The sequence below is a fragment of the Poeciliopsis prolifica genome, unplaced genomic scaffold (assembly GCF_027474105.1).
Source record: "Poeciliopsis prolifica strain line A6 unplaced genomic scaffold, Auburn_PproV2 SCAFFOLD010, whole genome shotgun sequence".
NCBI lineage: Eukaryota > Metazoa > Chordata > Actinopteri > Cyprinodontiformes > Poeciliidae > Poeciliopsis > Poeciliopsis prolifica.
In genome coordinates, this window is record NW_026562385.1 from 13,880,103 (window position 1) to 13,894,058 (window position 13,956).

The window sequence follows — 13,956 nt, forward strand, 5'->3', positions numbered from 1 at the left end:
ATGTATAAAATAACACTTTTTTTTGTTTTGTTTTGTCCGATAATATTCAGAACTCATACTTCTAAAAATAGCCAGCCTTTCTGTTTCCCACGGCAGAAGACGGCGGATGCTGATACAAACACATCTGGGTTGTTGCTAGGCAGCTCCTGGGTGACACAATCGCCTTCTGTTCAGATCGTGAGTCCTCGTGCTTTTCCGGATCTTCTCGCGTCCTCCGAGCGTTCGATGCGGCTGATGTCACAGGCAGCAGCGGCAGCGCCAGTCAGTCCGGCGGAGCAGAGGACTGGAATGATGGCGACCGACAAAGCGACTCTCTTCAGTGAAACCTGACAACTGAAGCCGTCATTAGAGAGCCGCCAACCATGGAGCGGCCGGGCCTCCCCGACCAGGACCAGCTGCTGCAGTTTCTGAAGCGGCTGAAGGAGGTTTTTGATGTCTGTGACGAGGATGCTGACGGCTTCATCCGGGTGGAGCACTTGATGGACCTTGGGCTTCAGTTCGGTCAAGGAGACGAGGTGAGCTGAGGAGAATGGAAGAGACGAGGTGGGCTAGTTGAGGAGAAAGGACTCGCTAACGAATATTATTACTTTAGAAAGCATTCCAACATTTTCTCTGTGGCCAGTCGGAGAATAATGGAGTCCAGAGCTTGGAGTCCAGACAGCCTGTCATAAACCTTGACAGGTGCTGCTGGAGAGCTTCTAGCATCAGGAAGGTTGCGCAGGGCCCCAGACTACTGACTAGCTCCACCAAGATCTCAATACTTGGTCATTTGTACTCTGTCCATAAAAAATGGAATAAAATGATGTTTTGTTGAGCACAGATATGGAGGAGTCTGAGGACCCTGGACTGTATTAATCAGGGTTTGGTCTAATTAATCACACTTAGGGTCCCCAGTATTCTGTCCTATTTTTCATCATGTGTCATCTTATTACTATAGCAAACAATGACAGTGTTATGAATGAATTATATGTGACCAGCCCTCTCAATTTATATTTGATTACTTTGCTCTTTTTCTTACTACAACCAACCGACTTCTTCCATGTTTTACACATTTCAAAGTCATAGAAAGTTTATATATTATGTCATGGTATAATGTTACAGGCCCGGTGGCATGGGTGGGCATTGGGGGGCATTGCCCGCCTACAGAGTCAGCCGTCCCCACCCCCAGACTGGAAGCTGTTTGTTGTTTTTCACCTTAGAATTGCCAACTTTCTGTTATTCCTATATCAATTTGATACATTAGGGGCTTCTGCACTTCCCATATCTGTGCCCTCTGTCACTGGTTTGAGCAGTTAATACTGTGTAATCCGTTGTTAACACGTTGTAACCTGTTGTCCGTGCTGCGTTTAAACGCAACATGAGCACTAAGATGCTTGTGCTGGGTTTATACTGTACCTGTACGGCGACAGAGACCTGCTGTTGCCGTGCAGATCTACACAGGAGCTGCTAGAATTATGGCAGCAAACCAGCAAAACGCAAAGAACTTGGCACAGTTTCCCCCCAAACTAACCGACTGAGTTGAGGAATGTTGTTGGATGCAAGTAATGTTAGCTAAAAGATGACTAGCTAATAACAATACAGCACCTTAAGCTTGTTAACAAGTAGCCTGTAGGCTACTGATATCATTGTCTTCGTTCAGCAATATAGTTTCATTTTCCCCACCCCAAAATAAGTTGATGTTAAACTCGTCTGGAACCGGGGATGTAATGTTATTCCCTCATCAAAAACATGCCAGGAGAGTTGCTTTGATTCATTCATGCATGTTTGAGGAATCATTGAATGCCAATCCAATGCTTGCTCTCACAAAGCACTGACTGTTTCCACAAAGCTCCTCATTGGAGTTTCAGTCCTCAGCCGAACTTCCACCTCACATATCACCACGACCACATGCAACTCCTCCAGACTAGCGGCAGCAACAATTAGCAAATACCTGGTGGAACTGTTAGCCTGCTGAGCTCATTATACATTTGACTTCTCAGTCCAATGCCCTTAAGAACATTGGACTTAAGTCAGCCTTCAGCCAATAGCTTCTTAAAGAGACAGAGACCCAGTTTCAAGGTGTCAGGTGTTTTTCCAGGCTTTAAGACGTCATCTGCAGGTAATCTTATCAGTGATGGTCTTGGGGACAGCATTTAAAAAAAGGATCCTTGATGGACATGATGAAATGTTTATGAAAGATCAGATCCAGGGTGTTTGTTTTATTGTATTTTGTTGAATTGCATTTCAATATTTCAAGGTCATACATCACATGTATGTTACCTGTTAATCTTTAGGAGAACATTAGCTTCTTCTGTTTCCTTTAATTTGCTTTTTGTAAGTAAAACATATAAAAATAAAAAGTCACATAACAGAGAAACGTATTCAGAGATCAAATGTATGTCAGGTGAGAGAGTCGTGTATGAAAGCTTTTGGATCTACATCCATGTTGTGTAAGCGTTCTGAGACTACTGCTTGAGTTAAGCAAATTTTATGAGAAACCTCATAATGGATGTTGTTTTACTTTGTATACAAAAAGGAATGTATTATTGCTGTAATACATTTACATTTAGGATTCAGTTTTTATCGAGCAACCTTTAAATTAGCTGAGTGACAGAGACACATTGCTCAGCAGCATGTCTATATCAATTCATGAAAGCTTTACAATTGTCAGGTTTTGGTGATAAATTTTGATCACGGTGCGTTCAAAGGAAATGCGAACCGCTATTCCGTTTACAGAAAAGTGAACCTGTCTGTTGTTGCAGGTCAAAAAGCTGACTAAGCATCTGTGCCCCAATGCTCACGGCAAAATCAACTTTAAAGAGTTCTGCCATGCAGTGTTCGCTATCAAAGGTAAGACCACTTCTGTCGCTAATGATTCTCTGATGACTTCCATCTGTATTTATTATATATTATTAAATAATAAGCACCAAGTTGTAGCTTTAGTTTACAATCACCATAAAAATAAAAAATAAAAATGAAAAAGTCCACCCTCCTTTTGGATGAGGAAGACAGTCAGAGGCTGAAAACAACAGCACAGCACAGCCCTGGTTTGACCAGTTTGACATGCATCCTTGTTGTCCTGGGAGCAAAGCAGGGAACATGTGAATGATGTTGGGTAATAAATGGCTTTTGGGTAGCATCAGGATAGCCGCAAAAATCTCACAAGCATGCTGTAACTACGATAAATGATCAATGTTAAGAAATGTAAAGGATGTAAAGGTCTTTTTTTTTATTTTTTGTTCAGAAAATAAAAACCTGTGTGAGCTCTGGAGCATTTTGGTGCTGGAGTTTAGTGTGTGTGGAATCCTAAATGTTGCACAGGGTGCACAGAAATGGGATTTTGGACTTCAGATCGTCACCTTAATTTGAAATAACTATACTAAAGGAAAGCAGTCTTGCTTTCCTTTAGTATGTGTGTGTACATTAAGCGTGTGTACATTAAGCTGTGCAGCCTATTGTACTTACACTATTACCTCTTCTTACATTTCTGAAAAGTAATTCCTTTAACTCCACCTTGTTCCTCTTCTATTCTTCCGTTGCTGCTGCAGGTTTTGAGGAAATATTAAAGATGGCGGTTATCCCTCGGAGTCAGACATCCCAGCACCAGTCAGTCACAGACAACGGCTACGTTTATCAGGTAAAACCTTTGTGCTAATGATCCAAATTTAAGAAAACACAGCTATGGGACACAGAAATGAAACACTTTATCCTCAGAGTGCTTGTCTTCTTTCAAACACGTCAACTGGAGCATCCGCTGGATCTGCATCATGACGGTTCAGTACAATGATGGCCCGTATCAGACTGCTGCTAGGTTAGGAGTATGTTTGAACACCAACATCTATCTGACTCTTAAAGGATAAAGTTAATGTGAAGTGACTGTAAAACATGATGTTTTCGCTGTGGTGTGATGGTTGCTCAGCCCTGCAAGAGTTCAACTCAGCTACACAGTTGCTTAGCAACAGGAGGACAAGTGAGACAGACGGAGGTGTTCTGACAAAGATCCTCTAACAAAGTGATGCAACAATTGTTCAAGTGTTGTAAATGTTGGCATGAATGAATAAATGAGTGTATTGGTTATACATCTGGAAATTGTTATTGGTAATAGTGAGTAAAAATTAGAAATAAAAAGTATAATCACTTCCAGCGATTAAATTGGGTGTGAAACTAAAGATCATGCACGAAGTTGTCAAATCGTGCATGAGTGTGCTGCTGAGATGCAAACATTTTAATGAAGAAATCTCATTTTCTGTCAGATTGTTGGAAATTCCTTGTCTCTCTAACATTATGCAGGACCACATGCAAAAGCCACACATTTTAACCAAAGGTGTTTCACAGCGCTCGGATGATTTCATTTGTTTTGATGAGAGTCGCCAAGTAAATTACTATCAGGCTCACAAAAATGTTTTCTAAGAGTTTTTTTCTCAGAAATATTCAGAAATGTGATCTCTGAATCTTTCACTTAGCTTCCATATTTTAAACAAATATGGCTGAACATAGACCTTAAAAATGATCCCATTATGATGTAACCACTGAAAGCTTTTTGGATGCTCTGTCTAGATGAACTGGTGTTGAACAACCACTACAAATATAATTATTGATGATATCTGAGCCTAACTCTGACCTGCAGCTTTGTTGTTAAGACAGTATCAGTCTCTGTTCTGGGACACGTATATAATGCTCATATTGGCTAATGAGAAATGGAAAGCTAAAGTGTAGCCAATAACCTAAAAAGCATTGACTTTATGGAAGTTACCCTTCAGTTATGTCGCTCCAGTTTCTCTATTAATCTCTAAATATGATACAGAACAGACCTTCCTGGCTAATTTACTATGTCTATTCTAATATCTGATAAATTTTTCATGCATTTTGTAAATATAAAAATAGAGCATTTACAGCATTTTGTAGTTTGTTATGTGCCACACACCTATTCATCACAAACAAAATATGCATTAATGTCTAGAAAGCAGTCCAGTAGTGAAAACTGTCCAGCATTTTCTTAACAAAGCAAACATAGCCTTATAATAGTCAAATAAAACCCAAAGGAAGCAGTTATAAATATGAAAGTCCTTTGTTGCATTAGATTGGGCGTGGCCTTCAGCAGAGTGAGCCCAGACAGATACATGAATTATTAATGTTTGTATCTGGGGTGTACTCAGTGCTACCCTATCTGATAAACGAACAGATTAATAACTCATCAAATGAATATAGTGATGTTGCCATAACCAAACAATAACTGGAACTACAGCATCATCATCAACTTTGATCCAATTTGAAGTGAAGTCAGCTTTAAGCCAGTTTTTTCTGAAATAAATTTGGGTCGTCAATTATGCCAAACTGCGGCAGGTCATTGCAGATGAGTCTAAAATCCATAAACCATCAATAGCTTCCAGCTTTGATGGTTTATGGATCCATGAACCACCACAAAAAACTCTGGCATTAAACAGACTCAGACCACAGGAAAAGTATTGATGTAGCAATATATTTAATTTTGTATGTTTGCAGAATGGTGAGGTGCAGCTCGGCCCTCCTATCATCACATGTACGCGATCTTACCCAGAATGCAGCGTGTACAACGTGAGGCGTGGAGCTGAGGCAGAGTGTGACATGGACGGCGTTGCTGAAAACACCCACAGCTCTGACTCCCAAGAGACATCACAGGACGGGTCAGTTCCAAAAACACGTGACCGTTTGGAACTTTGCAAAGCGTGTCCTGACTGAAGCTGTTGCTGTGCAGCCACAGACACGTGACTGGATCGGTGTCGGCCCCTGCTGTCCCCAGAGAAGAGCAGTTTGAGGACTATGGTGAGGGGGTGGATGTAGACTTCAGCCCCAGCAGTCCTTGCCCTGAAGACGACAGCAGGACCAATGGCTTCTCAGACCTGGGTTCCTCACTCCCTTCCAGGTTTGGATTTTGTCTGGAAATACAAACAAGTCACAATCTATAATTTGGTCAAAAATAATTCTGAACAAATTTGTTAGAATGAAAGCTAAAAAAGGACTGCGAGCAACTGTGACTCCATTCCATCTGGAACTGTTGAAAAGTTGCGTAGCAGACGCTGTGATGCTGAAGCATAGGGCAGCTTTAAGGGAGGAAGGTGTTGGTCACTTTTAACACACTGCAGCCTGAATAAGCACCAAGCAGCTCCTCAGATGTTGTAATAAGTCAATTCAATTTTCCTCTAAATGTCTACCTACATAACAGCATAATGTAAACAAAGTTTTGTGCACATTTGTAATGGAGACGCTGCTGTCAATGATAAAAAAAATCTTAGAGCCTTTCTTCTGTTACTTTTACTGTTTACCATGACTTTCTTCACCTGTTTCTCTCTTTTTTGAGTAAAAATTACTGTTTGATTTGTTTTGTTGGGACGTGTGGAAGGTTTTGCCTGGTTTATTGGTCCTGTGTTATGCATTGATCTTGTTTTTCCAAACACAGTGCTGGTCATACTCCTCAGAAGATGCAGCAGCTGTACCACAGCGATCTGCTCGACATCTACTGTTCTCAGTGCTGCAAGAAAGTGAATCTTCTCAATGACCTGGAGGCTCGTCTTCGAAACCTCAAGGCAAACAGGTAGACAAAAACAGAAAATTGCATTGCGTTCACATTTTTGATTGTAGATTTATTTTTAACCAGAATCACTACCATAACACCATGACTGCTGACTCAGCATTATCTTCACAGATTTACTGTAGGAGATGTGAAGCCATCAACACTAAACCCATGTTATGCATTTATCACTCCAAATTAAGCCACACTTGTGTCTAAGGTAACTAATTTCAGACCAGGTACGATGAGTGGTTGCAAGATGTGTGAGTCATTGCAGTACTTGCTAAACTCATATCGGAAGGGAATTGAAACATAAATTGTTGACTGCAGAATAGTCATTTTAAGACTAACATAAAGACTAGAGTGGTTGTAGTTGTCAGAGCAGCATTGTTCTCTTTTTTAAAGCAGGCCATTTAAAACCTGTCAGGTTTTAGCTTGACTCACATTCTGCTTTGTGTTCCAGCCCTAACAGGAAGATCTCCAGCACAGCGTTTGGACGGTGAGTGACCCTGAGGAGATAACCTTACCTTTTTGTTGCAGATGTGAGATGCAGCAGTGTTCTCTGTGTAATGAGTGATCAGGTATTTTTGTCTTGGTGTCTTCAGTCAGCTGTTCCAGGCCAACCTTGGTGTTTTTGGCTCTAGTCAGGGCAGCAGCACAGAGGACCTGTTCACAGACAGCATTGACTCCTGTGACCTTGACATCACAGACAAAGTACACACACACGCATGCACACACACACACAGGCATGCACACACACAAAAAAGAAGTTTGATTTAGATTTCCTCATATGCAATTATAAGACATTGTGTCCTGAGGAAGTTATTTGACCAATTCTGGCTAATTCTACTTCATTCTATTTTTTGAATACTTATAATATTCCATATCTTCATTATTGGAAAATGTACCACAAGTTATTTGATAAAGATAATGCTTTAAATGTATGGGGTAAAAAAAAAAAAAATTATATATATATATATATATATATATATATATATATATATATATATATATATATATATATATATATATATATATATATATATATATATATATATATATATATATATATATATATATATATATAATTTCAGAATGTCAAATATTTGCTGTTTAGTTTATTATTGATATTTCCATCTATGTCACATGGCAAAAACACTAACGGTATGCAGAAGATTCTTGATATTTGACTGAATAAGTAACATGGATTGTGATTCCTCTGCGTTGTCACTCAGGTCAGTTATCTGGAGAAGAAAGTGACTGAGTTGGAGAGTGACAGTTTGGCCAACAGTGACCTGAAGTCTAAACTCAAACAGGAGAACACCCACCTGGTCCACAGGTGGGAGAAACATGCTGGAGTTTTTAGCTGCTGTGACTCATCTTAACTCACGCAGATCTAGTTTTATGTTCTACATGTTTGATGGGTATGTAACGGTTTGCCTGTCAGGGTGCATGAGCTGGAAGAGCAGGTGAAGGATGCTGAGACAAAGGCAGCAGAGACGCTGGGGGAGGAGATGAAGCGCCACCGTGAGGCTTACAGCAAGATGGAGAGAGACAGAAACACAGAAATAGATCTGCTCTGTTGCAGGTAACTGACAAGCACGCTGCAGAGGAGACTGCAGCACTGCCTAATAAAGCATTAACTATTGTCATACTGACTCAAACATTCATTTTGAGTCATCAACATCATCAAAAACACAATCTTAGCTAACTGAATATGGCTGGGAGGCCATAAGCAGTGTGACTGATGCTAATGTCAGTGCTGCTTGAGAGACGTATAACATTCTGCACAACAAGTAAACACTTACTTTACTGGGTGTTTGTGTTTATTATGAAGACTCTGTATGTACCAAAATCAATCAACAATCGGTAGGTGAAACAGAAGCCACTATCTGCTGTGAACTGAAGCTCAGCTCCTATCTGAAACGGTTTGCAGCCTCTCACAGATGTTTTTCCAGGATTGTTTTGTGTGTAACTCTGAGCAGCTTCCCTGTCCCTGAAGGCAGAATCCTTCAGGGACAGGGACATCCTGTCTCTACTGTTTCACTGACAGTATTAGTTTTTATCACCTACAGTGTTAAAAAAAATTATGTTTCAAATTTATGCTTTTGCTTCACATTTTGAATTGCAAACATATGGAAAATAATTATATTTATTTGACCATATTAATAACCAATCTATTGAGTGGGGTTAGTGTGAAAGGGTCAGTAAGCCCAAACTAAAATGAGTGATTTTAATTTCTATGCAAACTTGTGCACAGGGTCCAGCAGTTAGAAGAGGAGAATGGAGACATGAGCGTAAATGTGAGCAGACTCAAGTCTCAGTCTGAGAAACTGGACCAGGTGAGTCAAACTGATGACCGGCCCGGATGTTGCCATTTTTCTACTACTGTGATGTACACAGTATTGCAAAATGAAAAAACAAAAAAGAATTTTCAGCAGATAGCTTGAATAGCACCTTGAGTTATGCTGCACTCCTGACACTCCTGCACTCCTTAATCTCACCTCTTCTAGTGAATGTCACAAGCATGTTTGTTTCTGTCTCTGAGAGTTCATGCTCTTATTAAGGATGCATGATATTAGAAGGTCTTGCATTGGCGACATCAGTTACCGTCTATGTCCATTTTCTTCTCTCCTCTCGTTCACCGCCATCACTCTGACACAACAGTAGTGATTTCTCTGTCACATTCGGTCATCCTGATCTAGTCTAGCTTCCTGTTCACTCTGCAGGAAAAGCAAAGGATGACTGACAAACTGGAGGACACCAGTCTGAGGCTGAAGGATGAGGTGGACCTGTACAGAAAGATCATGGATAAGCTCTGGCACAACCGCCATGAGTTTCAGAAAGAAAAAGAGGCCATGCAGGAGGTGAGGCCGTCTTTCTCTCTTATTGTTGATGTAGATCCGTCTCGGTTCTTGTGACTTGTGCCCCATGAAGCTTTTCCTGTTTAATTTGTCTGGTTGAAACATTGCTTTTTATAAAGATTTTTTGTTCTGATTTTGGATATTATGCAGTTGGAGAAATTTTTGCTGCTATATTTTTACTTTTGTCATAATGCATAGCTCTCATAATGTAACTTTTTTTTTTTACAAACCAGTGCAGTGAGATGCTTCAGAACCCAGGAACAAATCCAAGGTTTTTAGTCTAGATTTAAAGGAACTCAGTGTTTCAGCTGTTCTGCAGTTTTTAGATGTTTGCTTCTCCATGTTTGGCTCTAGTTGTGGTTCTGGTGATGCAGAGCAAAACTAGAACTAGAAGACCAGAGAGGTCTGGAAGGTTGATACAACAACAGCAGATCTTTAAAACAGAACTTCACCCTCTTGTGACTCACCTGCACATATCAGGACCTCCTCTCAGCCACACCATCACCCTCTAATGACTATTTCAAAAAACATGGATGTTTAGGGTTATTAATTCTCTTTGGTTTAAGTAATGTATTTTAAACTAAACTAACTAAAATTAATCTACAAAAAAAATAAATTCTCAAATATTTTGTGTCTTCTGTTTGCAGTTGATTGATGATCTGCGCCGGGAGCTGGAGCATCTGCAGCTATTCAAGTTGGAAATGGAACATCCTGGGAAAGGCAAAGGGTTGTCTGAGTTTAACGCCAAGACCAGAGAGACTGAAATGGAACATGAAGTCAGGAGACTGAAACAGGTCAATGAACAGAAAACACTCCGGCTTGTTGAGAAAAATCCTGTGCTGTTAAGTTCCATTTTTATTCTCTCTCACTGATTTCGTATTACGTCCAGGCCTGTCATGATATCAAATTTTACGGGATGATAAAATGTCTCACAAAATGATCTCGATAAACGATAATGTTGCTTTGAGACCAATAATATGTTGATAATAGCATTAATATAATTATAATGCAAGTCGACAATCTCAGACACAAATAAACTTTCATCCAAAATAAAACATCACAACCAAAATCAATAAATATAAAAGACATAGAAACCAAACACAACTGAATCCATAAATAAAATGGATAATAGAGTTGCACACAAAAAATATCACATCACAATGGAAGTTACCAAGCTTATTTGTTTTATTATGTAACTAACTGCTTATTGTGACAGGCTTAATTGTGTCTGTTAAGTTAATCAGTGGTTTCATAGTGAGTACATTTCATTTAAACATACAAATTACAATTTAAAATGGGATTAAAAGCAAACCAGAATGAAAAGACAAAACATTTCTAAAATTGCATTCATTATTAAAACCAGTATTCATAATTAAAAGGTTTTGTACATTTGTACAATGAAAGGTACATTTGAATAGGAATGTTTTTGTTGCTCTTTGCTTCAGGATTCATGACAACATAAAGACAGTCCAGTGTTGAGCTGTTTCAGCTCAGAAATGACTCCACTAAAACGTTAATGATCTGTAAATATTTTTCAGAATGATGCTGCTACGGCCTACTGTGCTACTGTTTCATTGTTAGGTGAAATTTTAAAGAGTCGCTGATTCCATTTACATCAGAATCAGTGAAGACGACTTTGATTAAAAGCATAAAGTCTTTAGTGAAAAACAATTTACTCCTCAGATGTTTGAATCTTTGCTCTCACATATTTCCTTGCAGTGAGTTTTGATTCTAACCTTCACCCGCTGTTGCTGAAAAACTATTGTTATTGTCTCTGAACTCTTTCAGGAGAACTTTAAGCTCAGAGACCAGAACGACGATCTCAACGCTCAGATTCTGAGTCTGAGTTTGTATGAAGCAAAGAACCTGTTTTCCTGCCACACGAAGGCGCAGTGCCTCGCCGCTGAGATCGACAACGCTTCGAGAGACGAGGTCAGGCGGATGGGAAGAGCGCTTCTTTTTGTTGTTTGTTAGAATTGAACCATTTGAACTTTCTTCCTCTTCTTCCTCTTCCAGCTTGTCGACGCTCTGAAAGAACAGGAAGAGATCAACCTGCGTCTGAGACAATATATGGACAAAATCATTCTGGCCATTCTTGATCACAATCCTTCCATCCTAGAGATTAAGCAGTAAACTTTACATATGTTGTCGTGTAGTAGTGGTAATTAGCCATGGCACCAGTTTCTATATGTATGAATGTTAGAATGAAAGGCTTCAAACACTGAATGGACTTGTCCATGTTTTTTTTAACCTTTCCAGTCTTTATCTTTTTATTTATTTATTTATTTTGACCCAAAAAATGTATTTGAACTTTTTTTAGCTCATACGCTTCACCAAATTTTGACAAAAACAAATATGCTGAGTCAGGACTGTTTGACATATTCTTTCAACATAATTTTATTGATCCACAAGGAAATTATTTTGTCCAAGTAACACAAAAATACAGTAAAATATGAATAAATACAATAAAAAAAAAGAAAGTAAAATAGAGTAAAACCCCAGCTGTGCGCTGTGCCACATCAGTAATGTCTTTACAACACTGACTGTGGTGTATTTGTTTTATATTCAGAGAGAAATATTCCTGACTCCATCATGTAGACGGTTCGACTGGGATTAATTCATTTTTAGAGTAAGGAGCATTTCAGGGTTTCCTCAGGCACTGCCTCCATCTGAGGTTCCCTTTCTCACCTTCTAATATTTTAGCGTGTCTGATCGAACACAACTGAAGGTTTACAAGCTGTATGATATATGCTCTATATAACATTCATTTCTTATGCTCATGGCATATGAGCCTAACGGTAGTTCCAGGTCTTCAAAGTGCCAAAAATGGTGTGCCAAATTGTTTCACTGATTGAGAGAGAAAACAACAAATATCTGAAGTACCTTATATAAGCTGAACAGCTTGCTCATCTCTTAAAGCCTGAATGTCTGGACTTAGATTGTGACACATATGTCACATGTTTGTACTATAATCTAGGTTTTATCTGACAGTGAGGGAAATGTCATCCAAAAGCTTTACCTTGCGTTTTTAGTTGTTTGTGTTTCTAAGACTAAAGAAGAGTTTGTCCCATTCTGCTCCCCTTACTGTCACAACGTCACTTTGTCGGTTCTCACCTGCCTGGCAAGGAGTTAAAAAAACCTGCTAGCAAATAAATCTGGATCCACTTAAATGATGAAATGAAAATAAATGTTTTAATGGAAATCAAGCACATTTTAGACACCCAGGTTTTTCACCAATTCCAGTTGTTAATTCTCAGAAAAGCTCTGTAGTTCCTGTAGGAAACAATAAATGAAACAAAGGAACAGCAACATTTGACACCATTCACTCATTTTGTCCAGCCTAAGCATCCTGAACCGGTCCAACACACAGTGAACCACTTCTTAGATTTATGTTGTAAATATTCTCTCTTTAACCAATGTTAATAAGATATTGTACTCAGATCACTTTCAAACTTATGCTCACTTTGTCACTTTGAACAGCTATGTAATCATGTTACAGCAGTCCACAGTTGTGAGTGAGGAATGCAGTTACTGACCTGCAGAAAAAAGCTCTACATCCTTTAACAAATACAAGTATTTTTGTGTTGCACTAATTTTGTGATTTCTTCTTTTTCACTTCTTGTATTCAGTTGTAAAACAGAAAAAGGCAGTTATGTCATAAGTTGTTTGACCTTAGATTGAATAGTTTTGGTTATGATCTTTATTTAATATTGCTGTACCTTGCCATTATGCTTTTCATTTATTTATTATAAATGTCGTACAGAACCAGTTCCACTGTTTCTGTGAGTCGCTTCATTTGCTCAAACTGTTTTTGTTTTGTGACACAAAATATGTAGATTGATGTACAGCATACTTATCCATTTAATAAGTATATTAAACCTGTTGGATATCGCCTGTCACAATGCACATGTGTTCATTTTGTTTTTGCTTAATTGTGTAAATAAAATCAACTTGCTTTGGTTTGGCAAGTCAGCTCTTGTGATTTGTCCTTATAAAGGTTCAAAACTCCAGTGTACATTTCCTGACCAACAGAAGAGTTAGACCTTAGCCATATCCAGTAAACACTACACAATTCTTTAATTGTAATCAGAGACATAACATGAAAAGGTTATGTCATTTAGAAGACACTATGCCTTGTTCTATTCATAGGACATCTAGATGGTGATAAGACTTGAATGGTTAGGCTTTTAAAAAGACAAACCTTTAGTGCAAGGCATGTTTATTCACTGGGAATAATCACTCTGCAGCATTTTCACACCAGCTTTAGCTTTTGTTCTGGTATAACTCTTCACATTCTGGACCATAACCTGTTCCCCTCTGGGACACTGAACATATAGTTGCTTGAGCACATAAACTCAACACCTTCAAGCATCAGTAACTTGCTCCCCAGGATGAACCAGACCTCTGCAGCTCTGTAATTATCGTCCTGATATCTTGGTTGATTGCATTAGCTTCTCAGGCTGTCACACCAGGAACCAGTGTGCTCCAGATTTGGCCTTAACATACATCCATAACATTTGAGTTAACCTGCAGTAAACTCAAATGTGTCAGTTAACCTATCAGAAG

At 39.1% G+C, this 13,956-nt stretch overlaps 1 protein-coding gene across 1 annotated transcript; it reads left to right on the forward strand.

The window, feature by feature from the left end:
• Nucleotides 1-226: 226 nt before the first annotated feature.
• Nucleotides 227-13,350, forward strand: rab11fip4a (RAB11 family interacting protein 4 (class II) a). The gene is made up of 15 exons (XM_055036191.1): nt 227-515; nt 2,742-2,829; nt 3,528-3,616; nt 5,482-5,642; nt 5,714-5,881; nt 6,416-6,550; nt 6,990-7,025; nt 7,132-7,240; nt 7,762-7,865; nt 7,974-8,114; nt 8,787-8,868; nt 9,256-9,393; nt 10,038-10,184; nt 11,179-11,322; nt 11,407-13,350. The coding sequence occupies exons 1-15, from the start codon at nt 363-365 to the stop codon at nt 11,521-11,523; spliced, it is 1,812 nt and encodes a 603-aa protein (XP_054892166.1). The 5' UTR covers nt 227-362; the 3' UTR covers nt 11,524-13,350.
• Nucleotides 13,351-13,956: the final 606 nt, after the last annotated feature.

Coding starts and splice junctions, on each gene's coding strand:
- rab11fip4a (XM_055036191.1), top strand. CDS start 363: ATGGAGCGGCCGGGCCTCCCCGACCAGGACCAGCTGCTGCAGTTTCTG. Junction 6,551..6,989: donor CGAAACCTCAAGGCAAACAG/GTAGACAAAAAC, acceptor TTTGTGTTCCAG/CCCTAACAGGAAGATCTCCA. Junction 7,241..7,761: donor ACCTTGACATCACAGACAAA/GTACACACACAC, acceptor GTTGTCACTCAG/GTCAGTTATCTGGAGAAGAA.